Here is a 25,058-nt window from a genome sequence, read left to right on the forward strand (position 1 = left end):
GCAATAATCAAAACTTTTTCTAATTATAAAAGTAAGACCTTCTAGATTAAAAAAAATGCATTTTTCCCATACCGGGAGTAGAACCCGGGCCGTCTGGGTGAAAACCAGAAATCCTAACCGCTAGACCATATGGGATATCTGCTCAACTTAGGAAATCTTTTCTTGCTTATTAACAGCGCGAAGAATAGTATCATGATACGATGATGTTTTCTCCATAAATTTATTAAGCTCATATATGTGCCATACTTTACAAACATGTCTGCCGTGTCTTGACTGTGAAAGAGCACCAGTTAACAAAAATGGTTTAAAAAAATGCCGAAACCCGGGAGTTTTCAGAGTTCCTACAAACTCTCCGGATTGAACCAGGGACCTTCAGATCGTCAGTTTGACGCTCTCCCAACTGAGCTATTTCGGCACGTTCATGTCCAGACTTAGTCTGCTCGGGCTTAAATATGATGAATTTTGAGTAAAAAAATAAAAAGTGCGCAAAATGGCAACCAAAGAAGGACTGCTTTTCTTCGCCATTGTTTTTGCGCAATAATCAAAACTTTATCTAATTATAAAAGTAAGACCTTCTAGATTTAAAAAAATGTATTTTTTCCCATACCGGGAGTCGCACCCGGTCCTTCTGAGTGACAACCAGATATCCTAACCGCTAGACCATATGGGATATCTGCTCACCTTAGGAAATGTTTTCTTGATTAAATACAGCTCGAAGAATAGTATTATGATACGATGATGTTTTCTCTATAAATTTATCAAGCTCATATTTGTACCATTCTTTACAAACATGTCTGCCGTGTCTTGACTGTGAAAGAGCTCCAGTTAACAAAAATGGTTTAAAAAATGCTGAAACCCGGTATTTTTCAGAGTTCCTACAAACTCTCCGGATTGAACCAGGGACCTTCAGATCTTCAGTCTGACGCTCTCCCAACTGAGCTATTTCGGCACGTTCATGTCCAGACTTAGTCTGCTCGGGCTTAAATATGATGAATTTTGAATGAAAAAATAAAAAGTGCGCAAAATGTCAAACAAAGAAGGACTGCTCTTCTTCGCCATTGTTTTTGCGCAATAATCAAAACTTTATCTAATTATAAAAGTAAGACCTTCTAGATTTAAAAAAATGCATTTTTCCCATACCGGGAGTCGAACCCGTGCCGTCTGGGTGAAAACCAGAAATCCTAACCGCTAGACCATATGGGATACCTGCTCACCTTAGGAAATGTTTTCTTGATTAAATACAGCGCGAAGAATAGTATTATGATACGATGATGTTTTCTCCATAAATTTATCAAGCTCATATTTGTACCATTCTTTACAAACATGTGTGCCGTGTCTTGACTGTGAAAGAGCTACAGTCAACAAAAATGGTTTAAAGAAATGCCGAAACCCGGGAATGTTCAGAGTTCCTACAAACTCTCCGGATTGAACCAGGGACCTTTAGATCTTCAGTCTGACGCTCTCCCAACTGAGATATTTCGGCACGTTCATGTCCAGACTTAGTCTGCTCGTTCTTAAATATGATGAATTTTGTATGAAAAAATAAAAAGTGCCAAAATGGCAACCAAAGAAGGACTGCTCTTCCTCGCAATTGTTTTTGCGCAATATTCAAAACTTTGTTTTTGCGCAATAGTCGAAACTTTATCTAATTAAATCGGTAAGAACTTCTAGATTAAAATAAAAGAAATTTTTCCGTACCGGGAGTCGAACCCTGGCAGTCTGGGTGAAAACCAGAAATCCTAACCGCTAGACCATATGGGATATCTGCTCAACTTAGGAAATGTTTTCTTGCTTATTAACAGCGCGAAGAATAGTATCATGATACGGTGATGTTTTCTCCATAAATTTATTAAGCTCATATTTGTGCCATACTTTACAAACATGTCTGCCGTGTCTTGACTGTGAAAATCTACAGTCAACAAAAATGGTTTAAAGAAATGCCGAAACCCGGGAATGTTCAGAGTTCCTACAAACTCTCCGGATTGAACCAGGGACCTTCAGATCTTCAGTCTGACGCTCTCCCAACTGAGCTATTTCGGCACGTTCATGTCCAGACTTAGTCTGCTCGGGTTTTAATATGATGAATTTTGAATGAAAAAATAAAAAGTGCGCAAAATGGCTAACAAAGAAGGACTGCTCTTCTTTGCCATTGTTTTTGCGCAATAATCAAAACTTTATCTAATTATAAAAGTAAGACCTTCTAGATTTAAAAAAATGCATTTTTTCCCATACCGGGAGTCGATCCCTGGCAGTCTGGGTGAAAAGCAGAAATCCTAACCGCTAGACCATATGGGATATCTGCTCACCTTAGGAAATGTTTTCTTGATTAAATACAGCGCGAAGAATAGTATTATGATACGATGATGTTTTCTCCATAAATTTATCAAGCTCATATTTGTACCATTCTTTACAAACATGTCTGCCGTGTCTTGACTGTGAAAGAGCTCCAGTCAGCAAAAATGGTTTAAAAAAACGCCTAAACCCGTGATTTTTCAGAGTTCCTACAAACTCTCCGGATTGAACCAGGGACCTTCAGATCTTCAGTCTGAAGCTCTCCCAACTGCGCTATTTCGGCACGTTCATGTTCAGCCTTAGTCTGCTCGGGCTTAAATATGATGAATTTTGTATCAAAAAACTAATAAGTGCGCAAAATGGCTACCAAAGAAGGACTGCTCTTCCTCGCCATTGTTTTTGCGCAATAATCTAAACTTTATCTAATTATAAAAATAAGACCTTCTAGATTTAAAAAAATGCATTTTTCCCATACCGGGAGTCGAACCCGGGCCGTCTGGGTGAAAACCAGAAATCCTAACCGCTAGACCATATGGGATATCTGTTCACTTCAGGAAATGTTTTCTTGATTAAATACAGCGCGAAGAATAGTATTATGATACGATGATGTTTTCTCCATAAATTTATCAAGCTCATATTTGTGCCATTCTTTACAAACATGTCTGCCGTGTCTTGACTGTGAAAGAGCTCCAGTTAACAAAAATGGTTTAAAAAAATCCCGAAACCCGGGATTTTTCAGAGTTCCTACAAACTCTCCAGATTGAACCAGTGACCTTCAGATCTTCAGTCTGACGCTATCCCAACTGAGCTATTTCAACACGTTCATGTCCAGACTTAGTCTGCTCGGGCTTAAATATGATGAATTTTGAATGAGAAAATTTTTTTTATAAAAGTCAGACCTTCTAGATTTAAAAAAATGCATTTTTCCCATACCGGGAGTCGAACCCGGGCAGTCTGGGTGAAAACCAGAAATCCTAACCGCTAGACCATATGGGATATCTGTTTACCTTAGGTATTGTTTTCTTTCTTATTAACAGCGCGAAGAATAGTATCATGATACGATGATGTTTTCTCCATAAATTCATCAAACTCATATTTGTGCCATACTTTACAAACATGTAAGCCGTGTCTTGACAGTGAAAGAGCTCCAGTTAACAAAAATGGTTTAAAAAAATGCCAAAACCCGCGATTTTTCAGAGTTCCTACAAACTCTCCGGGTTGAACCAGGGACCTTCAGATCTTTAGTCTGACGCTCTCTCAACTGAGTTTTTTCGGCACGTTCATGTTCAGCATTAGTCTGCTCGGGCGTAAATATGATGAATTTTGTATGAAAAAATAAAAAGTGCGCAAAATGGCAACCAAAGAAGGACTGCTCTTCCTCGCCATTGTTTTTTCGCAATAATCAAAACTTTATCTAATTATAAAAGTAAGAACTTCTAGATTTAAAAAAATGCATTTTTTCCCATACCGATAGTAGAACCCTGGCAGTCTGGGTGAAAACCAGAAATCCTAACCGCTAGACCATATGGGATATCTGCTCACCTTAGGAAATGTTTTCTTGATTAAATACAGCGCGAAGAATAGTATTAAGATACGATGATGTTTTCTCCATAAATTTATCAAGCTCATATTTGTACGATTCTTTACAAACATGCCTGCCGTGTCTTGACTGTGAAAGAGCTACAGTCAACAAAAATGGTTTAAAGAAATGCCGAAAAACGGGGATGTTCAGAGTTCCTACAAACTCTCCGGATTGAACCACGGACCTTCAGATCTTCAGTCTGACGCTCTCCCAACTGCGCTTTTTCGGCACGTTCATGTCCAGACTTAGTCTGCTCGGGCTTAAATATGATGAATTTTGAATGAAAAAATAAAAAGTGCCAAAATGGCAACCAAAGAAGGACTGCTCTTTCTCGACATTTTTTGCGCAATAATCAAAACGTTGTTTTTGCGCAATAGTCGAAACTTTTTCTAATTAAATAGGTAAGAACTTCTAGATTTAAATAAAAGAGATTTTCCTTACCGGGAGTCAAACTCTGGCAGTCTGGGTGAAAACCAGAAATCCTAACCGCTAGACCATATGGGATATCTGCTCAACTTAGGAAATCATTTCTTGCTTATTAACAGCGCAAAAAATAGTATCATGATACGATGAGGTTTTCTCCATAAATTTATCAAGCTCATATTTGTGCCATACTTTAAAAACATGTCTGCCGTGTCTTGACTGTCAAAGAGCTCTAGTCAACAAAAATGGTTTAAAAATATGCCGAAACCCAAGATTTTTCAGAGTTCCTACAAACTCTCCGGATTGAACCACAGACCTTCAGATCTTCAGTCTGACGCTCTCCCTACTGCGCTTTTTCGGCACGTTCATGTCCAGACTTAGTCTGCTCGGGCTTAAATATGATGAATTTTGTATGAAAAAATAAAAAGTGCGCAAAATGTCAAACAAAGAAGGACTGCTCTTCCTCGCCATTGTTTTTGCGCAATAATCAAAACTTTATCTAATTATAAAAGTAAGTACTTCTAGATTTAAAAAAATGCATTTTTTCCCATACCGGGAGTCGACCCCTGGCAGTCTGGGTGAAAACCAGAAATCCTAACCGCTAGACCATATGGGATATCTGCTCACCTTAGGAAATGTTTTCTTGATTAAATACAGCGCGAAGAATAGTATTATGATACAATGATGTTTTCTCCATAAATTTATCAAGCTCATATTTGTGCCATTCTTTACAAACATGTCTGCCGTGTCTTGACTGTGAAAGAGCTCCAGTCAGCAAAAATGGTTTAAAGAAATTCCTAAACTCGGGATTTTTCAGAGTTCCTACAAACTCTCCGGATTGAACCAGGGAACTTCAGATCTTCAGTCGGACGCTCTACCAACTGAGCTATTCCGGCACGTTCATGTCCAGACTTCGTCTGCTCGGGCTTAAATATGATGAATTTTGTATGAAAAACTAAAAAGTGCGCAAAATGTCAAACAAAGAAGGACTGCTCTTCCTCGCCATTGTTTTTGCGCAATAATCAAAACTTTATCTAATTATATAAGTAAGACCTTCTAGATTTAAAAAAATGCGTTTTTCCCATACCGGGAGTCGAACCCGGGCCGTCTGGGTGAAAACCGGAAATCCTAACCGGTAGACCATATGGGATATATATCTGCTCACCTTAGGAAATGTTTTCTTGATTAAATACATTGCGAAGAATAGTATTATGATACGATGATGTTTTTCCATAAATTTATCAAGCTCATATTTGTGCCATTCTTTACAAACATGTCTGCCGTGTCTTGACTGTGAAAGAGCTACAGTCAACAAAAATGGTTTAAAAAATGCCGAAACCCGGGAATGTTCAGAGTTCCTACAAACTCTCCGGATTGAACCAGGGACCTTCAGATCTTCAGTCTGACGCTCTCCCAACTGAGCTATTTCGGCAAGTTCACGTCCAGACTTCGTCTGCTCGGGCTTAAATATGATGAATTTTGTATGAAAAACTAAAAAGTGCGCAAAATGTCAAACAAAGAAGGACTGCTCTTCTTCGTCATTGTTTTTGCGCAATAATCAAAACTTTTTCTAATTATAAAAGTAAGACCTTCTAGATTAAAAAAAATGCATTTTTCCCATACCGGGAGTAGAACCCGGGCCGTCTGGGTGAAAACCAGAAATCCTAACCGCTAGACCATATGGGATATCTGCTCAACTTAGGAAATCTTTTCTTGCTTATTAACAGCGCGAAGAATAGTATCATGATACGATGATGTTTTCTCCATAAATTTATTAAGCTCATATATGTGCCATACTTTACAAACATGTCTGCCGTGTCTTGACTGTGAAAGAGCACCAGTTAACAAAAATGGTTTAAAAAAATGCCGAAACCCGGGAGTTTTCAGAGTTCCTACAAACTCTCCGGATTGAACCAGGGACCTTCAGATCTTCAGTCTCACGCTCTCCCAACTGAGCTATTTCGGCACGTTCATGTCCACACTTAGTCTGCTCGGGCTTAAATATGATGAATTTTGAATGAAAAAATAAAAAGTGCCAAAATGGCAACCAAAAAAAGACTGCTCTTCCTCGCCATTGTTTTTTGCGCAATATTCAAAACTTTGTTTTTGCGCCATAGTCGAAACTTTATCTAATTAAATCGGTAAGAACTTCTAGATTAAAATAAAAGAGATTTTCCCGTACCGGGAGTCGAACCCTGGCAGTCTGGGTGAAAACCAGAAATCCTAACCGCTATACCATATGGGATATCTGCTCAACGTAGAAAATGTTTTCTTGCTTATTAACAGCGCAAAGAATAGTATCATGATACGGTGATGTTTTCTCCATAAATTTCTTAAGCTTATATTTGTGCCATACTTTACAAACATGTCTGCCGTGTCTTGACTGTGAAAATCTACAGTCAACAAAAATGGTTTAAAGAAATGCCGAAACCCGGGATTGTTCAGAGTTCCTACAAACTCTCCGGATTGCACCAAGGACCTTCAGATCTTCAGTCTGACGCTCTCCCAACTGAGCTATTTCGGCACGTTCATGTCCAGACTTAGTCTGCTCGGGCTTAAATATGATGAATTTTGAATGAAAAAAAAAAAAGTGCGCAAAATGGCAAACAAAGAAGGACTGCTCTTCTTTGCCATTGTTTTTGCGCAAAAATCAAAACTTTATCTAATTATAAAAGTAAGACCTTCTAGATTTAAAAAAATGTATTTTTTTCCATACCGGGAGTCGAACCCGGGCAGTCTGGGTAAAAACCAGAAATCCTAACCGCTAGACCATATGGGATATCTGCTCACCTTAGGAAATGTTTTCTTGATTAAATACATTGCGAAGAATAGTATTATGATACGATGATGTTTTTTCCATAAATTTATCAAGCTCATATTTGTACCATTCTTTACAAACATGTCTGCCGTGTCTTGACTGTGAAAGAGGTACAGTCAACAAAAATGGTTCAAAGAAATGCCGAAACCCGGGAATGTTCAGAGTTCCTACAAACTCTCCGGATTGAACCAGGGACCTTCAGATCTTCAGTCTGACGCTCTCCCAACTGAGCTATTTCGGCACGTTCATGTCCAGACTTAGTCTGCTCGTGTTTAAATATGATGAATTTTGAATGAAAAAATAAAAAGTGCGCAAAATGGCTAACAAAGAAGGACTGCTCTTCTTTGCCATTGTTTTTGCGCAATAATCAAAACTTTATCTAATTATAAAAGTAAGACCTTCTAGATTTAAAAAAATGTATTTTTTCCCATACCGGGAGTCGAACCGGGGCAGTCTGGGTAAAAACCAGAAATCCTAACCGCTAGACCATATGGGATATCTGCTCACCTTTGGAAATGTTTTCTTGATTAAATACATTGCGAAGAATAGTATTATGATACGATGATGTTTTCTCCATAAATTTATCAAGCTCATATTTGTACCATTCTTTACAAACATGTCTGCCGTGTCTTGACTGTGAAAGAGGTACAGTCAACAAAAATGGTTTAAAGAAATGCCGAAACCCGGGAATGTTCAGAGTTCCTACAAACTCTCCGGATTGAACCAGGGACCTTCAGATCTTCAGTCTGACGCTCTCCCAACTGAGCTATTTCGGCAAGTTCATGTCCAGACTTCGTCTACTCGGGCTTAAATATGATGAAATTTGTATGAAAAAATAAAAAGTGCGCAAAATGTCAAACAAAGAAGGACTGCTCTTCTTCGCCATTTTTTTTGCGCAATAATCAAAACTTTTTATTAATTATAAAAGTAAGACCTTCTAGATTTAAAAAAATGCATTTTTCCAATACCGGGAGTCGAACCCGGGCCGTCTGGGTGAAAACCAGAAATCCTAACCGCTAGACCATATGGGATATCTGCTCACCTTAGGAAATGTTTTCTTGATTAAATACAGCGCGAAGAATAGTATTATGATACGATGATGTTTTCTCCATAAATTTATCAAGCTCATATTTGTACCATTCTTTAAAAACATGTCTGCCGTGTCTTGACTGTGAAAGAGCTCCAGTTAACAAAAATGGTTTAAAAAATGCCGAAACCCGGGATTTTTCAGAGTTCCTACAAACTCTCCGGATTGAACCAGGGACTTTCAGATCTTCAGTCTGACGCTCTCCCAACTGAGCTATTCCGGCACGTTCATGTCCAGACTTCGTCTGCTCGGCCTTAAATATGATGAATTTTGTATGAAAAAATAAAAAGTGCGCAAAATGTCAAACAAAGAAGGACTGCTCTTCTTCGCCATTGTTTTTGCGCAATAACCAAAATTTTATCTAATTATAAAAGTAAGACCTTCTAGATTTAAAAAAATGCATTTTTCCTATACTGGGAGTCGCATCCGGTCTGTCTGAGTGAAAACCAGATATCCTAACCTCTAGACCATATGGGATATATATCTGCTCACCTTAGGAAATGTTTTCTTGATTAAATACATTGCGAAGAATAGTATTATGATACGATGATGTTTTCTCCATAAATTTATCAAGCTCATATTTGTGACATTCTTTACAAACATGTCTGCCGCGTCTTGACTGTGAAAGAGCTCCTGTCAACAAAAATGGTTTAAAGAAATGCCGAAACCCGGGATTGTTCAGAGTTCCTACAAACTCTGCGGAATTGCACCAAGGACCTTCAGATCTTCAGTCTGACGCTCTCCCAACTGAGCTATTTCGGCACGTTCATGTCCAGACTTAGTCTGCTCGGGCTTAAATATGATGAATTTTGAATGAAAAAATAAAAAGTGCGCAAAATGGCAACCAAAGAAGTACTGCTCTTCTTCGCCATTGTTTTTGCGCAATAATCAAAACTTTATCTAATTATAAAAGTAAGACCTTCTAGATTTAAAAAAATGCATTTTTTCCATACCGGGAGTAGAACCCGTGCCGTCTGGGTGAAAACCAGAAATCCTAACCGCTAGACCATATGGGATATCTGCTCACCTTAGGAAATGTTTTCCTGATTAAATACATTGCAAAGAATAGTATTATGATACGATGATGTTTTCTCCATAAATTTATCAAGCTCATATTTGTGCCATTCTTTACAAACATGTCTGCCGCGTCTTGACTGTGAAAGAGCTCCAGTTAACAAAAATGGTTTAAAAAAATGCCGAAACCCGGGATTTTTCAGAGTTCCTACAAACTCTCCGGATTGAACCAGGGACCTTCAGATCTTCAGTCTGACGCTCTCCCAACTGAGCTATTTCGGCACGTTCATGTCCAGACTTCGTCTGCTCGGGCTTAAATATGATGAATTTTGTATGAAAAAATAAAAAGTGCCAAAATGGCAACCAAAGAAGGACTGCTCTTCCTCGCAATTGTTTTTGCGCAATATTCAAAACTTTGTTTTTGCGCAATAGTCGAAACTTTATCTAATTAAATCGGTAAGAACTTCTAGATTAAAATAAAAGAAATTTTTCCGTACCGGGAGTCGAACCCTGGCAGTCTGGGTGAAAACCAGAAATCCTAACCGCTAGACCATATGGGATATCTGCTCAACTTAGGAAATGTTTTCTTGCTTATTAACAGCGCGAAGAATAGTATCATGATACGATGATGTTTTCTCCATAAATTTATTAAGCTCATATTTGTGCCATACTTTACAAACATGTCTGCCGTGTCTTGACTGTGAAAGAGCTACAGTCAACAAAAATGGTTTAAAGAAATGCCGAAACCCGGGATTGTTCAGAGTTCCTACAAACTCTCCGGATTGCACCAAGGACCTTCAGATATTCAGTCTGACGCTCTTCCAACTGAGCTATTTCGGCACGTTCATGTCCAGACTTAGTCTGCTCGGGCTTAAATATGATGAATTTTGAATGAAAAAATAAAAAGTGCGCAAAATGGCAAACAAAGAAGGACTGCTCTTCTTCGCCATTGTTTTTGCGCAAAAATCAAAATTTTATCTAATTATAAAAGTAAGACCTTCTAGATTTAAAAAAATGCATTTTTCCCATACCGGGAGTAGCACCCGGTCCGTCTGAGTGAAAACCAGATATCCTAACCGCTAGACCATATGGGATATATATCTGCTCACCTTAGTAAATGTTTTCTTGATTAAATACATTGCGAAGAATAGTATTATGATACGATGATGTTTTCTCCATAAATTTATCAAGCTCATATTTGTACCATTCTTTAAAAACGTGTCTGCCGTGTCTTGACTGTGAAAGAGCTCCAGTTAACAAAAATGGTTTAAAAAATGCCGAAACCCGGGATTTTTCAGAGTTCCTACAAACTCTCCGGATTGAACCAGGGACCTTCAGATCTTCAGTCTGACGCTCTCCCAACTGAGCTATTTCGGCACGTTCATGTCCAGACTTCGTCTGCTCGGGCTTAAATATGATGAATTTTGTATGAAAAAATAAAAAGTGCCAAAATGGCAACCAAAGAAGGACTGCTCTTCCTCGCAATTGTTTTTGCGCAATATTCAAAACTTTGTTTTTGCGCAATAGTCGAAACTTTATCTAATTAAATCGGTAAGAACTTCTAGATTAAAATAAAAGAAATTTTTCCGTACCGGGAGTCGAACCCTGGCAGTCTGGGTGAAAACCAGAAATCCTAACCGCTAGACCATATGGGATATCTGCTCAACTTAGGAAATGTTTTCTTGCTTATTAACAGCGCGAAGAATAGTATCATGATACGATGATGTTTTCTCCATAAATTTATTAAGCTCATATTTGTGCCATACTTTACAAACATGTCTGCCGTGTGTTGACTGTGAAAGAGCTCCAGTTAACAAAAATGGTTTAAAAAATGCCGAAACCCGGGATTTTTCAGAGTTCCTACAAACTCTCCGGATTGAACCAGGGACTTTCAGATCTTCAGTCTGACGCTCTCCCAACTGAGCTATTCCGGCACGTTCATGTCCAGACTTCGTCTGCTCGGCCTTAAATATGATGAATTTTGTATGAAAAAATAAAAAGTGCGCAAAATGTCAAACAAAGAAGGACTGCTCTTCTTCGCCATTGTTTTTGCGCAATAACCAAAATTTTATCTAATTATAAAAGTAAGACCTTCTAGATTTAAAAAAATGCATTTTTCCTATACTGGGAGTCGCATCCGGTCTGTCTGAGTGAAAACCAGATATCCTAACCTCTAGACCATATGGGATATATATCTGCTCACCTTAGGAAATGTTTTCTTGATTAAATACATTGCGAAGAATAGTATTATGATACGATGATGTTTTCTCCATAAATTTATCAAGCTCATATTTGTGACATTCTTTACAAACATGTCTGCCGCGTCTTGACTGTGAAAGAGCTCCTGTCAACAAAAATGGTTTAAAGAAATGCCGAAACCCGGGATTGTTCAGAGTTCCTACAAACTCTGCGGAATTGCACCAAGGACCTTCAGATCTTCAGTCTGACGCTCTCCCAACTGAGCTATTTCGGCACGTTCATGTCCAGACTTAGTCTGCTCGGGCTTAAATATGATGAATTTTGAATGAAAAAATAAAAAGTGCGCAAAATGGCAACCAAAGAAGTACTGCTCTTCTTCGCCATTGTTTTTGCGCAATAATCAAAACTTTATCTAATTATAAAAGTAAGACCTTCTAGATTTAAAAAAATGCATTTTTTCCATACCGGGAGTAGAACCCGTGCCGTCTGGGTGAAAACCAGAAATCCTAACCGCTAGACCATATGGGATATCTGCTCACCTTAGGAAATGTTTTCCTGATTAAATACATTGCAAAGAATAGTATTATGATACGATGATGTTTTCTCCATAAATTTATCAAGCTCATATTTGTGCCATTCTTTACAAACATGTCTGCCGCGTCTTGACTGTGAAAGAGCTCCAGTTAACAAAAATGGTTTAAAAAAATGCCGAAACCCGGGATTTTTCAGAGTTCCTACAAACTCTCCGGATTGAACCAGGGACCTTCAGATCTTCAGTCTGACGCTCTCCCAACTGAGCTATTTCGGCACGTTCATGTCCAGACTTCGTCTGCTCGGGCTTAAATATGATGAATTTTGTATGAAAAAATAAAAAGTGCCAAAATGGCAACCAAAGAAGGACTGCTCTTCCTCGCAATTGTTTTTGCGCAATATTCAAAACTTTGTTTTTGCGCAATAGTCGAAACTTTATCTAATTAAATCGGTAAGAACTTCTAGATTAAAATAAAAGAAATTTTTCCGTACCGGGAGTCGAACCCTGGCAGTCTGGGTGAAAACCAGAAATCCTAACCGCTAGACCATATGGGATATCTGCTCAACTTAGGAAATGTTTTCTTGCTTATTAACAGCGCGAAGAATAGTATCATGATACGATGATGTTTTCTCCATAAATTTATTAAGCTCATATTTGTGCCATACTTTACAAACATGTCTGCCGTGTCTTGACTGTGAAAGAGCTACAGTCAACAAAAATGGTTTAAAGAAATGCCGAAACCCGGGATTGTTCAGAGTTCCTACAAACTCTCCGGATTGCACCAAGGACCTTCAGATATTCAGTCTGACGCTCTTCCAACTGAGCTATTTCGGCACGTTCATGTCCAGACTTAGTCTGCTCGGGCTTAAATATGATGAATTTTGAATGAAAAAATAAAAAGTGCGCAAAATGGCAAACAAAGAAGGACTGCTCTTCTTCGCCATTGTTTTTGCGCAAAAATCAAAATTTTATCTAATTATAAAAGTAAGACCTTCTAGATTTAAAAAAATGCATTTTTCCCATACCGGGAGTAGCACCCGGTCCGTCTGAGTGAAAACCAGATATCCTAACCGCTAGACCATATGGGATATATATCTGCTCACCTTAGTAAATGTTTTCTTGATTAAATACATTGCGAAGAATAGTATTATGATACGATGATGTTTTCTCCATAAATTTATCAAGCTCATATTTGTACCATTCTTTAAAAACGTGTCTGCCGTGTCTTGACTGTGAAAGAGCTCCAGTTAACAAAAATGGTTTAAAAAATGCCGAAACCCGGGATTTTTCAGAGTTCCTACAAACTCTCCGGATTGAACCAGGGACCTTCAGATCTTCAGTCTGACGCTCTCCCAACTGAGCTATTTCGGCACGTTCATGTCCAGACTTCGTCTGCTCGGGCTTAAATATGATGAATTTTGTATGAAAAAATAAAAAGTGCCAAAATGGCAACCAAAGAAGGACTGCTCTTCCTCGCAATTGTTTTTGCGCAATATTCAAAACTTTGTTTTTGCGCAATAGTCGAAACTTTATCTAATTAAATCGGTAAGAACTTCTAGATTAAAATAAAAGAAATTTTTCCGTACCGGGAGTCGAACCCTGGCAGTCTGGGTGAAAACCAGAAATCCTAACCGCTAGACCATATGGGATATCTGCTCAACTTAGGAAATGTTTTCTTGCTTATTAACAGCGCGAAGAATAGTATCATGATACGATGATGTTTTCTCCATAAATTTATTAAGCTCATATTTGTGCCATACTTTACAAACATGTCTGCCGTGTGTTGACTGTGAAAGAGCTACAGTCAACAAAAATGGTTTAAAGAAATGCCGAAACCCGGGATTGTTCAGAGTTCCTACAAACTCTCCGGATTGCACCAAGGACCTTCAGATCTTCAGTCTGACGCCCTCCCAACTGAGCTATTTCGGCACGTTCATGTCCAGACTTAGTCTGCTCGGGCTTAAATATGATGAATTTTGAATGAAAAAATAAAAAGTGCGCAAAATGGCAAACAAAGAAGGACTGCTCTTCTTCGCCATTGTTTTTGCGCAAAAATCAAAATTTTATCTAATTATAAAAGTAAGACCTTCTAGATTTAAAAAAATGCATTTTTCCCATACCGGGAGTAGCACCCTGTCCGTCTGAGTGAAAACCAGATATCCTAACCGCTAGACCATATGGGATAATAATAATAATAATAATAATGCTCGTTTATTTCAACCGTTTGCAGTTCTTTTACAACTGAATTACCGGTGGGGTCAGCTAACTACAAAATACATTACACCATACATAATTCATAATAACATTAAATCCCCAGCATATTGCGCTGAGACGAATTTGGAAAAACGGTCCGTGCGACCCGGAACCACACTATGTGCGCGCTTAGATCTTAGGGAGTATGGCGAATTGAAGGATATAAGTCTGCTTGACACTAGGGGGTATAAGACGCTCCCCTGTTTGATATTGCTTATGAATTTTCTGCACACATTGTGACGCCGCGCCTCTAAAGAAGACAAGCATGCGCGTTCGAGGGCGTCCTCGTAGCTAAGGCCACTACCGAAAATTATTCCTAGAGATCTTTTTTGAATTCTTTCTAAGGCAGCACATAGGTATTGCGGAAGGTTGGAAAAGACAACGCAGGCATACTCTAAGATGGACCTTATAAGAGAACAGTATACAGACACTAAATCCCTTTCTGAGACGCCACATGATTTTAGTTTTCTGAGTGCATAGAGACGACGGTTTGACTTTTTGATCACATAGTCACAGTGCGATGACCAACTAAGGTCCGAAGAGATATACACACCGAGAAGCTTGAAACTGGTGACTGACTCAATAACGGAACCGCCGACCGCTATTGGTTGGCACTGAGAACTATTGTACTGTAAAAAATCAACCCGCATCTCCTTGCACTTACTAGGATTTAACAGCATGTTATTATTTTGTGCGAAATTGTTGACATTATTTACCATATGTCTCATGACAGATGGAGCGTTGCGAGGAATTATTTCTAGAATAGATAAGTCATCAACGTATTTCACCCTAGGACCCCAGGCGCGCACTAGATCATCTACCATAACTGCAAATAAAATGGGGCTCAATTTGGTTCCCTGAGGAATTCCACCATTTGGGGATTTACAAGCTGATGACGAGTTAGCAATTTGGACACTCTGTGACCTGCCTTGAAGAAAAGCGGCAACCCACCTGACTAAGGAGGGGTGTAACCCATAGCTAGAAAGCTTACTTAGCAAGATACGATGATCAATAATATCAAAGCCCTTTTTGAAGTCTGCAAAAAAGAATCTTAGCGAACAGTTGCCATTATCCAGCGCTTCTAATGCGAGATGTAATAAATAGACTAACGCTTGAGAAGTTGATCTACCTGCAAGGGCGAACTGTTTGGGGTCAAGTTTACTAGTTAATGAGGGCGTAATCCGGGACAAGGTGAAACTTTCCATTATTTTAGCAACTTGACTTGTTAAAGAAACTGGTCTAATGTCTTTTTCTACAGACTTAGCGGGTTTCTGCTTGGGAAGGGGTTTTACAATTGCACTTTTCAGCAGGGAAGGGAGCGATCCCTCAACCAATGACGCGTTGTAAATGTCACTAACAACGGGACCAAGCTCATGAGCAAACTCCTTTAAGATTATGTTCGGGAGACCGTCCGGGCCAGGGGCTTTTTTTACTTTGATCCCGCGGAGCGCTAATTCTGCTTCCCATGGCGTTGCGAGCAGGTCTGGAGGTACAGAATCCACAATAATTTCTTTAACATCCGACTGTGCCAGGGGGGTGAAACCCGAGGTGAGACTTACAAAAAAGTCATTGATCTTGTCACACAGGGAGTCAACGGAGTCAATAATCAGACCATCAACCAGTTGGAGGTACCACTGCCCAGAATCATCAGAAACTCCAGAAAGATTCTTTATCTCCTTCCACCACTTCCCTACACTGGACTCCTTAAGATTTTTGACCTTGCTATTATAGAAGGACTTTTTGGCAGATGAAATAGCCTTTTGAACTTTATTCCTCCACATTTTGAATGCTGGAGAGTCCTTTCCATACCGCACAAGGGCATGCTGTCTTCGGGCGACAAAGGATTTTGTTTTTGTCGAAATCCAAGGCTTGTCCGTGGAATGGACGCGGAACGTCTTGAGTGGCAGGAATTGGTTTATCGCATCTGACAGGATCTGATAGAAAAGTTCGAACTTTTCCTTGCAATTGTCGAGACAATATACCTCATCCCAAGAAAATGACGTAATCCAACTTCCAAACCCCCGCAGGGCGCTGTCCCTCGTGTCTCGTTTGGTTATCGTGCATTTGACACCCTTTTGACTTGGCGGGGCTTGTTGAATAAGAACGCCGTAATGATCGCTGCGGCCAATTTTTGGGAGCTGTTTGGGAACTTGGAGGCATTTAGGATTGTTAGTCAGGCACCAATCCAGTGTCCCAGTATCGCGGGTTAAGACATTCACAGTTTGGGTGAGGCCGGCGGATCTCTTGAACGGCACAGGTGAAATTTTGGTCGATGTAGGATTAAAGTCACCAGTCACACAAACCAAAGCTTCAGGGTGAGACCGCAAAAAACGGTCAACAGTCTCCTGAACATGTGAATACAACATGTTATTATCCTCCGCAGATGCATGAGGAGGGTGATATATGACTCCTATGAGAATGGTGGACACCGATCTAGGAAGCCGGAATGGTTTGACGTGGATCCACATTGTCTCCGAAACAGCACCTGAGAGTTCAGCCTCCGACAACCGTACACAGGGAATAACGGATCTAATATAGGTTGCTATTCCACCAGCGTGAGATGGGCGATCTTTCCGAAAGAGTGTAAAATCCTTCAGGGACACTTGGGAATCAGAGATCTCATCAGACAGCCACGTTTCCGTAATGCAGGCAATATCAACGCCGTTATGCTCCATTACGCACTCGAGTTCTTCCACTTTTGGGGCTAAGGAGCGAAGATTACAAATCATGATGTTGGGTATAGACGGTTTAGCCGGTGCAATTCGCGAGTAGTCGATGCCAAATCCAGTTTGACTAGGGGGCGCCGCAGATGTCTCAGACAAAGGCGGGATTCCTGTTGAGTCCAACACAGGGTGACCGGAATTTAATGGCCGTCGCTTTCGTTTCGATCTAAATGGTTTCCTAATTCCAAGGGAGTTGAGCTCCTGCCACAGATCTTTGGGGAGCACTTGCTTCTTTTGAGTCTTGCTTATTGACTTGAGATAGGCGCTGCTGTAGACAAGTCTACTCGGGGATGATGAATTTGTTGATTCAGCATGGCTGCCAACAAGTTCCCCATCGAGCACACCAACAAACTGACGATTACTAGGCCACCAAAAGGTCATGAACTTGGTGAAATAGTACATAAACCTCAGTGTCTGAGCCAAGCAAAGGTTCGAAGGCCACATAATTGGTCAAGGTCGCTTGTACAAATTACTACTAATCGTTTAAACAGAGACACAGAAACACCGTGGCAGCCATGTTGGCGCCGCTGACCAAGATCTATCTGCTCACCTTAGTAAATGTTTTCTTGATTAAATACATTGCGAAGAATAGTATTATGATACGATGATGTTTTCTCCATAAATTTATCAAGCTCATATTTGTGCCATTCTTTACAAACATGTCTGCCGTGTCTTGACTGTGAAAGAGCTACAGTCAACAAAAATGGTTTAAAGAAATGCCGAAACCCGGGATTGTTCAGAGTTCCTACAAACTCTCCGGATTGCACCAAGGACCTTCAGATCTTCAGTATGACGCTCTCCCAACTGAGCTATTTCGGCACGTTCATGTCCAGACTTAGTCTGCTCGGGTTTAAATATGATGAATTTTGAATAAAAAAATAAAAAGTGCGCAAAATGGCAACCAAAGAAGGACTGCTCTTCTTCGCCATTGTTTTTGCGCAATAATCAAAACTTTATCTAATTATAAAAGTAAGACCTTCTAGATTTAAAAAAAAATATTTTTTCCCATACCGGGAGTCGAACCCGGGCAGTCTGGGTGAAAACCAGAAATCCTAACCGCTAGACCATATGGGATATCTGCTCACCTTAGGAAATGTTTTCTTGATTAAATACAGCGCGAAGAATAGTATTATGATACGATGATGTTTTCTCCATAAATTTATCAAGCTCATATTTGTGACATTCTTTACAAACATGTCTGCCGCGTCTTGACTGTGAAAGAGCTCCAGTCAACAAAAATGGTTTAAAGAAATGCCGAAACCCGGGAATGTCCAGAGTTCCTACAAACTCTCCAGATTGAACCAGGGACCTTTAGATCTTCAGTCTGACGCTCTCCCAACTGAGATATTTCGGCACGTTCATGTCCAGACTTAGTCTGCTCGTTCTTAAATATGATGAATTTCGTATGAAAAAATAAAAAGTGCCAAAATGGCAACCAAAGAAGGACTGCTCTTCCTCGCAATTGTTTTTGCGCAATATTCAAAACTTTGTTTTTGCGCAATAGTCGAAACTTTATCTAATTAAATCGGTAAGAACTTCTAGATTAAAATAAAAGAAATTTTTCCGTACCGGGAGTCGAACCCTGGCAGTCTGGGTGAAAACCAGAAATCCTAACCGCTAGACCATATGGGATATCTGCTCAACTTAGGAAATGTTTTCTTGCTTATTAACAGCGCGAAGAATAGTATCATGATACGATGATGTTTTCTCCATAAATTTATTAAGCTCATATTTGTGCCATACTTTACAAACATGTCTGCCGTGTCTTGACTGTGAAAATCTACAGTCAACAAAAATGGTTTAAAGAAATGCCGAAACCCGGGATTGTTCAGAGTTCCTACAAACTCTCCGGATTGCACCAAGGACCTTCAGATCTTCAGTATGACGCTCTCCCAACTGAGCTATTTCGGCACGTTCATGTCCAGACTTAGTCTGCTCGGGCTTAAATATGATGAATTTTGAATGAAAAAATAAAAAGTGCGCAAAATGGCAAACAAAGAAGGACTGCTCTTCTTCGCCATTGTTTTTGCGCAAAAATCAAAATTTTATCTAATTATAAAAGTAAGACCTTCTAGATTTAAAAAAATGCATTTTTCCCATACCGGGAGTAGCACCCGGTCCGTCTGAGTGAAAACCAGATATCCTAACCGCTAGACCATATGGGATATATATCTGCTCACCTTAGGAAATGTTTTCTTGATTAAATACAGCGCGAAGAATAGTATTATGATACGATGATGTTTTCTCCATAAATTTATCAAGCTCATATTTGTGCCATTCTTTACAAACATGTCTGCCGCGTCTTGACTGTGAAAGAGCTCCAGTTAACAAAAATGGTTTTAAAAAATGCCGAAACCCGGGATTTTTCAGAGTTCCTACAAACTCTCCGGATTGAACCAGGGACCTTCAGATCTTCAGTCTGACGCTCTCCCAACTGAGCTATTTCGGAATGTTCATGTCCAGACTTCGTCTGCTCGGGCTTAAATATGATGAATTTTGTATGAAAAAATAAAAAGTGCCAAAATGGCAACCAAAGAAGGACTGCTCTTCCCCGCAATTGTTTTTGCGCAATATTCAAAACTTTGTTTTTGCGCAATAGTCGAAACTTTATCTAATTAAATCGGTAAGAACTTCTAGATTAAAATAAAAGAAATTTTTCCGTACCGGGAGTCGAACCCTGGCAGTCTGGGTGAAAACCAGAAATCTTAACCGCTAGACCATATGGGATATCTGCTCAACTTAGGAAATGTTTTCTTGCTTATTAAAAGCGCGAAGAATAGTATCATGATACGATGATGTTTTCTCCATAAATTTAGTAAGCTCATATTTGTGCCATACTTTACAAACATGTCTGCCGTGTGTTGACTGTGAAAGAGCTACAGTCAACAAAAATGGTTTAAAGAAATGCCGAAACCCGGGATTGTTCAGAGTTCCTACAAACTCTCCGGATTGCACCAAGGACCTTCAGATCTTCAGTCTGACGCTCTCCCAACTGAGCTATTTCGGCACGTTCATGTCCAGACTTAGTCTGCTCGGGCTTAAATATGATGAATTTTGAATGAAAAAATAAAAAGTGCGCAAAATGGCAAACAAAGAAGGACTGCTCTTCTTCGCCATTGTTTTTGCGCAATAATCAAAACTTTATCTAATTATAAAAGTAAGACCTTCTAGATTTAAAAAAATGTATTTTGTCCCATACCGGGAGTCGAACCCGGGCCGTCTGGGTGAAAACCAGAAATCCTAACCGCTAGACCATATGGGATATCTGCTCACCTTAGGAAATGTTTTCTTGATTAAATACAGCGCGAAAAATAGTATTATGATACGATGATGTTTTCTCCATAAATTTATCAAGCTCATATTTGTACCATTTTTTAAAAACATGTCTGCCGTGTCTTGACTGTGAAAGAGCTCCAGTTAACAAAAATGGTTTAAAAAATGCCGAAACCCGGGATTTTTCAGAGTTCCTACAAACTCTCCGGATTGAACCAGGGACCTTCAGATCTTCAGTCTGACGCTCTCCCAACTGAGCTATTCCGGCACGTTCATGTCCAGACTTCGTCTGCTCGGCCTTAAATATGATGAATTTTGTATGAAAAAATAAAAAGTGCGCAAAATGTCAAACAAAGAAGGACTGCTCTTCTTGGCCATTGTTTTTGCGCAATAATCAAAACTTTATCTAATTATAAAAGTAAGACCTTCTAGATTTAAAAAAATGCATTTTTCCCATACCGGGAGCCGAACCCGTGCCGTCTGGGTGAAAACCAGAAATCCTAACAGCTAGACCATATGGGATACCTGCTCACCTTAGGAAATGTTTTCTTGATTAAATACAGCGCGAAGAATAGTATTATGATACGATGATGTTTTCTCCATAAATTTATCAAGCTCATATTTGTACCATTCTTTACAAACATGTCTGCCGTGTCTTGACTGTGAAAGAGCTCCAGTTAACAAAAATGGTTTAAAAAATGCCGAAACCCGGGATTTTTCAGAGTTCCTACAAACTCTCCGGATTGAACCAGGGACCTTCAGATCTTCAGTCTGACGCTCTCCCAACAGAGCTATTCCGGCACGTTCATGTCCAGACTTTGTCTGCTCGGGCTTAAATATGATGAATTTTGTATGAAAAAATAAAAAGTGCGCAAAATGTCAAACAAAGAAGGACTGCTCTTCTTCGCCATTGTTTTTGCGCAATAATCAAAACTTTATCTAATTATAAAAGTAAGACCTTCTAGATTTAAAAAAATGCATTTTTTCCCATACCGGGAGTCGAACCCTGGCAGTCTGGGTGAAAACCAGAAATCCTAACCGCTAGACCATATGGGATATCTGCTCACCTTAGGAAATGTTTTCTTGATTAAATACAGCGCGAAGAATAGTATTATGATACGATGATGTTTTCTCCATAAATTTATCAAGCTCATATTTGTACCATTCTTTACAAACATGTCTGCCGTGTCTTGACTGTGAAAGAGCTCCAGTTAACAAAAATGGTTTAAAAAATGCCGAAACCCGGGATTTTTCAGAGTTCCTACAAACTCTCCGGATTGAACCAGGGACCTTCAGATCTTCAGTCTGACGCTCTCCCAACTGAGCTATTCCGGCACGTTCATGTCCAGACTTAGTCTGCTCGGGCTTAAATATGATGAATTTTGAATAAAAAAATAAAAAGTGCGCAAAATGTCAAACAAAGAAGGACTGCTCTTCTTCGCCATTGTTTTTGCGCAATAATCAAAACTTTATCTAATTATAAAAGTAAGACCTTCTAGATTTAAAAAAATGCATTTTTCCCATACCGGGAGCCGAACCCGTGCCGTCTGGGTGAAAACCAGAAATCCTAACCGCTAGACCATATGGGATACCTGCTCACCTTAGGAAATGTTTTCTTGATTAAATACAGCGCGAAGAATAGTATTATGATACGATGATGATTTCTCCATAAATTTATCAAGCTCATATTTGTACCATTCTTTACAAACATGTCTGCCGTGTCTTGACTGTGAAAGAGCTCCAGTTAACAAAAATGGTTTAAAGAAATGCCGAAACCCGGGATTGTTCAGAGTTCCTACAAACTCTCCGGATTGCACCAAGGACCTTCAGATCTTCAGTCTGACGCTCTCCCAACTGAGCTATTTCGGCACGTTCATGTCCAGACTTTGTCTGCTCGGGCTTAAATATGATGAATTTTGTATGAAAAAATAAAAAGTGCGCAAAATGTCAAACAAAGAAGGACTGCTCTTCTTCGCCATTGTTTTTGCGCAATAATCAAAACTTTATCTAATTATAAAAGTAAGACCTTCTAGATTTAAAAAAATGCATTTTTTCCCATACCGGGAGTCGAACCCTGGCAGTCTGGGTGAAAACCAGAAATCCTAACCGCTAGACCATATGGGATATCTGCTCACCTTAGGAAATGTTTTCTTGATTAAATACAGCGCGAAGAATAGTATTATGATACGATGATGTTTTCTCCATAAATTTATCAAGCTCATATTTGTACTATTCTTTACAAACATGTCTGCCGTGTCTTGACTGTGAAAGAGCTCCAGTTAACAAAAATGGTTTAAAAAATGCCGAAACCCGGGATTTTTCAGAGTTCCTACAAACTCTCCGGATTGAACCAGGGACCTTCAGATCTTCAGTCTGACGCTCTCCCAACTGAGCTATTCCGGCACGTTCATGTCCAGCCTTAGTCTGCTCGGGCTTAAATATGATGAATTTTGTATGAAAAAATAAAAAGTGCGCAAAATGTCAAACAAAGAAGGACTGCTCTTCTTCGCCATTGTTTTTGCGCAATAATCAAAACTTTATCTAATTATAAAAGTAAGACCTTCTAGATTTAAAAAAATGCATTTTTCCCATACCGGGAGTCGAACCCGTGCCGTCTTGGTGAAAACCAGAAATCCTAACCGCTAGACCATATGGGATACCTGCTCACCTTAGGAAATGTTTTCTTGATTAAATACAGCGCGAAGAATAGTATTATGATACGATGATGTTTTCTCCATAAATTTATCAAGCTCATATTTGTACCATTCTTTACAAACATGTCTGCCGTGTCTTGACTGTGAAAGAGGTACAGTCAACAAAAATGGTTTAAAGAAATGCCGAAACCCGGGAATGTTCAGAGTTCCTACAAACTCTCCGGATTGAACCAGGGACCTTCAGATCTTCAGTCTGACGCTCTCCCAACTGAGCTATTTCGGCAAGTTCATGTCCAGACTTCGTCTGCTCGGGCTTAAATATGATGAAATTTGTATGAAAAAATAAAAAGTGCGCAAAATGTCAAACAAAGAAGGACTGCTCTTCTTCGCCATTGTTTTTGCGCAATAATCAAAACTTTTTCTAATTATAAAAGTAAGACCTTATAGATTTAAAAAAATGCATTTTTCCCATACCGGGAGTCGAACCCGGGCCGTCTGGGTGAAAACCAGAAATCCTAACCGCTAGACCATATGGGATATCTGCTCAACTTAAGAAATCTTTTCTTGCTTATTAACAGCGCGAAGAATAGTATCATGATACGATGATGTTTTCTCCATAAATTTATTAAGCTCATATATGTGCCATACTTTACAAACATGTCTGCCGCGTATTGACTGTGAAAGAGCTCCAGTTAACAAAAATGGTTTTAAGAAATGCCGAAACCCGGGATTTTTCAGAGTTCCTACAAACTCTCCGGATTGAACCAGGGACCTTCAGATCTTCAGTCTGACGCTCTCCCAACTGAGCTATTTCAACACGTTCATGTCCAGGCTTCGTCTGCTCGGGCTTAAATATGATGAATTTTGTATGAAAAAATAAAAAGTGCCAAAATGGCAACCAAAGAAGGACTGCTCTTCCTCGCAATTGTTTTTGCGCAATATTCAAAACTTTGTTTTTGCGCAATAGTCGAAACTTTATCTAATTAAATAGGTAAGAACTTCTAGATTAAAATAAAAGAAATTTTTCCGTACCGGGAGTAGAACCCTGGCAGTCTGGGTTAAAACCAGAAATCCTAACCGCTAGACCATATGGGATATCTGCTCAACTTAGGAAATGTTTTCTTGCTTATTAACAGCGCGAAGAATAGTATCATGATACGATGATGTTTTCTCCATAAATTTATTAAGCTCATATTTGTGCCATACTTTACAAACATGTCTGCCGTGTCTTGACTGTGAAAGAGCTACAGTCAACAAAAATGGTTTAAAAAATGCCGAAACCCGGGATTTTTCAGAGTTCCTACAAACTCTCCGGATTGAACCAGGGACCTTCAGATCTTCAGTCTGACGCTCTCCCAACTGAGCTATTCCGGCACGTTCATGTCCAGACTTTGTCTGCTCGGGCTTAAATATGATGAATTTTGTATGAAAAAATAAAAAGTGCGCAAAATGTCAAACAAAGAAGGACTGCTCTTCTTCGCCATTGTTTTTGCGCAATAATCAAAACTTTATCTAATTATAAAAGTAAGACCTTCTAGATTTAAAAAAATGCATTTTTTCCCATACCGGGAGTCGAACCCTGGCAGTCTGGGTGAAAACCAGAAATCCTAACCGCTAGACCATATGGGATATCTGCTCACCTTAGGAAATGTTTTCTTGATTAAATACAGCGCGAAGAATAGTATTATGATACGATGATGTTTTCTCCATAAATTTATCAAGCTCATATTTGTACCATTCTTTACAAACATGTCTGCCGTGTCTTGACTGTGAAAGAGCTCCAGTTAACAAAAATGGTTTAAAAAATGCCGAAACCCGGGATTTTTCAGAGTTCCTACAAACTCTCCGGATTGAACCAGGGACCTTCAGATCTTCAGTCTGACGCTCTCCCAACTGAGCTATTCCGGCACGTTCATGTCCAGCCTTAGTCTGCTCGGGCTTAAATATGATGAATTTTGTATGAAAAAATAAAAAGTGCGCAAAATGTCAAACAAAGAAGGACTGCTCTTCTTCGCCATTGTTTTTGCGCAATAATCAAAACTTTATCTAATTATAAAAGTAAGACCTTCTAGATTTAAAAAAATGCATTTTTCCCATACCGGGAGTCGAACCCGTGCCGTCTTGGTGAAAACCAGAAATCCTAACCGCTAGACCATATGGGATACCTGCTCACCTTAGGAAATGTTTTCTTGATTAAATACAGCGCGA

At 39.4% G+C, this 25,058-nt stretch overlaps 1 protein-coding gene and 40 non-coding genes across 41 annotated transcripts; all 41 read right to left on the reverse strand.

Annotated features, from left to right (window-relative positions):
* Positions 1 to 63: 63 nt before the first annotated feature.
* Positions 64 to 135, reverse strand: Trnae-uuc. Its single transcript has one exon. It is a non-coding gene; the product is annotated as a tRNA-Glu (tRNA).
* Positions 136 to 313: 178 nt separating this feature from the next.
* On the reverse strand, positions 314 to 415 carry Trnav-gac. The gene has a single exon. It is a non-coding gene; the product is annotated as a tRNA-Val (tRNA).
* Positions 416 to 1,131: 716 nt separating this feature from the next.
* Trnae-uuc lies at positions 1,132 to 1,203 on the reverse strand. The gene has a single exon. It is a non-coding gene; the product is annotated as a tRNA-Glu (tRNA).
* Positions 1,204 to 1,381: 178 nt separating this feature from the next.
* Trnaf-gaa lies at positions 1,382 to 1,483 on the reverse strand. The gene has a single exon. It is a non-coding gene; the product is annotated as a tRNA-Phe (tRNA).
* Positions 1,484 to 1,938: 455 nt separating this feature from the next.
* On the reverse strand, positions 1,939 to 2,040 carry Trnaf-gaa. The gene has a single exon. It is a non-coding gene; the product is annotated as a tRNA-Phe (tRNA).
* Positions 2,041 to 2,758: 718 nt separating this feature from the next.
* Trnae-uuc lies at positions 2,759 to 2,830 on the reverse strand. The gene has a single exon. It is a non-coding gene; the product is annotated as a tRNA-Glu (tRNA).
* Positions 2,831 to 3,216: 386 nt separating this feature from the next.
* On the reverse strand, positions 3,217 to 3,288 carry Trnae-uuc. The gene has a single exon. It is a non-coding gene; the product is annotated as a tRNA-Glu (tRNA).
* Positions 3,289 to 5,627: 2,339 nt separating this feature from the next.
* Positions 5,628 to 5,729, reverse strand: Trnaf-gaa. Its single transcript has one exon. It is a non-coding gene; the product is annotated as a tRNA-Phe (tRNA).
* Positions 5,730 to 5,911: 182 nt separating this feature from the next.
* Positions 5,912 to 5,983, reverse strand: Trnae-uuc. Its single transcript has one exon. It is a non-coding gene; the product is annotated as a tRNA-Glu (tRNA).
* A 178-nt stretch (positions 5,984 to 6,161) lies between these two features.
* Trnaf-gaa lies at positions 6,162 to 6,263 on the reverse strand. The gene has a single exon. It is a non-coding gene; the product is annotated as a tRNA-Phe (tRNA).
* A 456-nt stretch (positions 6,264 to 6,719) lies between these two features.
* Positions 6,720 to 6,821, reverse strand: Trnaf-gaa. The gene has a single exon. It is a non-coding gene; the product is annotated as a tRNA-Phe (tRNA).
* A 433-nt stretch (positions 6,822 to 7,254) lies between these two features.
* Positions 7,255 to 7,356, reverse strand: Trnaf-gaa. Its single transcript has one exon. It is a non-coding gene; the product is annotated as a tRNA-Phe (tRNA).
* Positions 7,357 to 7,789: 433 nt separating this feature from the next.
* Positions 7,790 to 7,891, reverse strand: Trnaf-gaa. The gene has a single exon. It is a non-coding gene; the product is annotated as a tRNA-Phe (tRNA).
* Positions 7,892 to 8,074: 183 nt separating this feature from the next.
* Trnae-uuc lies at positions 8,075 to 8,146 on the reverse strand. Its single transcript has one exon. It is a non-coding gene; the product is annotated as a tRNA-Glu (tRNA).
* A 177-nt stretch (positions 8,147 to 8,323) lies between these two features.
* On the reverse strand, positions 8,324 to 8,425 carry Trnaf-gaa. Its single transcript has one exon. It is a non-coding gene; the product is annotated as a tRNA-Phe (tRNA).
* A 436-nt stretch (positions 8,426 to 8,861) lies between these two features.
* Trnaf-gaa lies at positions 8,862 to 8,964 on the reverse strand. The gene has a single exon. It is a non-coding gene; the product is annotated as a tRNA-Phe (tRNA).
* A 432-nt stretch (positions 8,965 to 9,396) lies between these two features.
* On the reverse strand, positions 9,397 to 9,498 carry Trnaf-gaa. Its single transcript has one exon. It is a non-coding gene; the product is annotated as a tRNA-Phe (tRNA).
* A 993-nt stretch (positions 9,499 to 10,491) lies between these two features.
* Positions 10,492 to 10,593, reverse strand: Trnaf-gaa. The gene has a single exon. It is a non-coding gene; the product is annotated as a tRNA-Phe (tRNA).
* A 455-nt stretch (positions 10,594 to 11,048) lies between these two features.
* Trnaf-gaa lies at positions 11,049 to 11,150 on the reverse strand. The gene has a single exon. It is a non-coding gene; the product is annotated as a tRNA-Phe (tRNA).
* A 436-nt stretch (positions 11,151 to 11,586) lies between these two features.
* Trnaf-gaa lies at positions 11,587 to 11,689 on the reverse strand. Its single transcript has one exon. It is a non-coding gene; the product is annotated as a tRNA-Phe (tRNA).
* Positions 11,690 to 12,121: 432 nt separating this feature from the next.
* Trnaf-gaa lies at positions 12,122 to 12,223 on the reverse strand. The gene has a single exon. It is a non-coding gene; the product is annotated as a tRNA-Phe (tRNA).
* A 1,551-nt stretch (positions 12,224 to 13,774) lies between these two features.
* Positions 13,775 to 13,876, reverse strand: Trnaf-gaa. The gene has a single exon. It is a non-coding gene; the product is annotated as a tRNA-Phe (tRNA).
* A 1,709-nt stretch (positions 13,877 to 15,585) lies between these two features.
* On the reverse strand, positions 15,586 to 16,935 carry LOC125573834. The gene is made up of 2 exons (XM_048734632.1): positions 15,760 to 16,935; positions 15,586 to 15,683 (listed from the first exon to the last, which is right to left on the reverse strand). The coding sequence occupies exons 1-2, from the start codon at positions 16,927 to 16,929 to the stop codon at positions 15,651 to 15,653; spliced, it is 1,203 nt and encodes a 400-aa protein (XP_048590589.1). The 5' UTR covers positions 16,930 to 16,935; the 3' UTR covers positions 15,586 to 15,650.
* Positions 16,936 to 17,925: 990 nt separating this feature from the next.
* Positions 17,926 to 17,997, reverse strand: Trnae-uuc. The gene has a single exon. It is a non-coding gene; the product is annotated as a tRNA-Glu (tRNA).
* Positions 17,998 to 18,175: 178 nt separating this feature from the next.
* Trnaf-gaa lies at positions 18,176 to 18,277 on the reverse strand. The gene has a single exon. It is a non-coding gene; the product is annotated as a tRNA-Phe (tRNA).
* Positions 18,278 to 19,270: 993 nt separating this feature from the next.
* Trnaf-gaa lies at positions 19,271 to 19,372 on the reverse strand. The gene has a single exon. It is a non-coding gene; the product is annotated as a tRNA-Phe (tRNA).
* A 456-nt stretch (positions 19,373 to 19,828) lies between these two features.
* Trnaf-gaa lies at positions 19,829 to 19,930 on the reverse strand. The gene has a single exon. It is a non-coding gene; the product is annotated as a tRNA-Phe (tRNA).
* Positions 19,931 to 20,113: 183 nt separating this feature from the next.
* Trnae-uuc lies at positions 20,114 to 20,185 on the reverse strand. The gene has a single exon. It is a non-coding gene; the product is annotated as a tRNA-Glu (tRNA).
* Positions 20,186 to 20,362: 177 nt separating this feature from the next.
* On the reverse strand, positions 20,363 to 20,464 carry Trnaf-gaa. Its single transcript has one exon. It is a non-coding gene; the product is annotated as a tRNA-Phe (tRNA).
* A 431-nt stretch (positions 20,465 to 20,895) lies between these two features.
* Positions 20,896 to 20,997, reverse strand: Trnaf-gaa. The gene has a single exon. It is a non-coding gene; the product is annotated as a tRNA-Phe (tRNA).
* Positions 20,998 to 21,180: 183 nt separating this feature from the next.
* On the reverse strand, positions 21,181 to 21,252 carry Trnae-uuc. The gene has a single exon. It is a non-coding gene; the product is annotated as a tRNA-Glu (tRNA).
* Positions 21,253 to 21,429: 177 nt separating this feature from the next.
* On the reverse strand, positions 21,430 to 21,531 carry Trnaf-gaa. Its single transcript has one exon. It is a non-coding gene; the product is annotated as a tRNA-Phe (tRNA).
* A 432-nt stretch (positions 21,532 to 21,963) lies between these two features.
* Trnaf-gaa lies at positions 21,964 to 22,065 on the reverse strand. Its single transcript has one exon. It is a non-coding gene; the product is annotated as a tRNA-Phe (tRNA).
* Positions 22,066 to 22,248: 183 nt separating this feature from the next.
* Positions 22,249 to 22,320, reverse strand: Trnae-uuc. Its single transcript has one exon. It is a non-coding gene; the product is annotated as a tRNA-Glu (tRNA).
* A 177-nt stretch (positions 22,321 to 22,497) lies between these two features.
* On the reverse strand, positions 22,498 to 22,599 carry Trnaf-gaa. Its single transcript has one exon. It is a non-coding gene; the product is annotated as a tRNA-Phe (tRNA).
* A 432-nt stretch (positions 22,600 to 23,031) lies between these two features.
* On the reverse strand, positions 23,032 to 23,133 carry Trnaf-gaa. The gene has a single exon. It is a non-coding gene; the product is annotated as a tRNA-Phe (tRNA).
* A 182-nt stretch (positions 23,134 to 23,315) lies between these two features.
* Positions 23,316 to 23,387, reverse strand: Trnae-uuc. Its single transcript has one exon. It is a non-coding gene; the product is annotated as a tRNA-Glu (tRNA).
* Positions 23,388 to 23,565: 178 nt separating this feature from the next.
* Positions 23,566 to 23,667, reverse strand: Trnaf-gaa. The gene has a single exon. It is a non-coding gene; the product is annotated as a tRNA-Phe (tRNA).
* A 455-nt stretch (positions 23,668 to 24,122) lies between these two features.
* Positions 24,123 to 24,224, reverse strand: Trnaf-gaa. The gene has a single exon. It is a non-coding gene; the product is annotated as a tRNA-Phe (tRNA).
* A 183-nt stretch (positions 24,225 to 24,407) lies between these two features.
* On the reverse strand, positions 24,408 to 24,479 carry Trnae-uuc. Its single transcript has one exon. It is a non-coding gene; the product is annotated as a tRNA-Glu (tRNA).
* Positions 24,480 to 24,656: 177 nt separating this feature from the next.
* Positions 24,657 to 24,758, reverse strand: Trnaf-gaa. The gene has a single exon. It is a non-coding gene; the product is annotated as a tRNA-Phe (tRNA).
* Positions 24,759 to 25,058: the final 300 nt, after the last annotated feature.

Source organism: Nematostella vectensis, chromosome 11 (assembly GCF_932526225.1).
Source record: "Nematostella vectensis chromosome 11, jaNemVect1.1, whole genome shotgun sequence".
Taxonomy (NCBI): Eukaryota; Metazoa; Cnidaria; class Anthozoa; order Actiniaria; family Edwardsiidae; genus Nematostella; species Nematostella vectensis.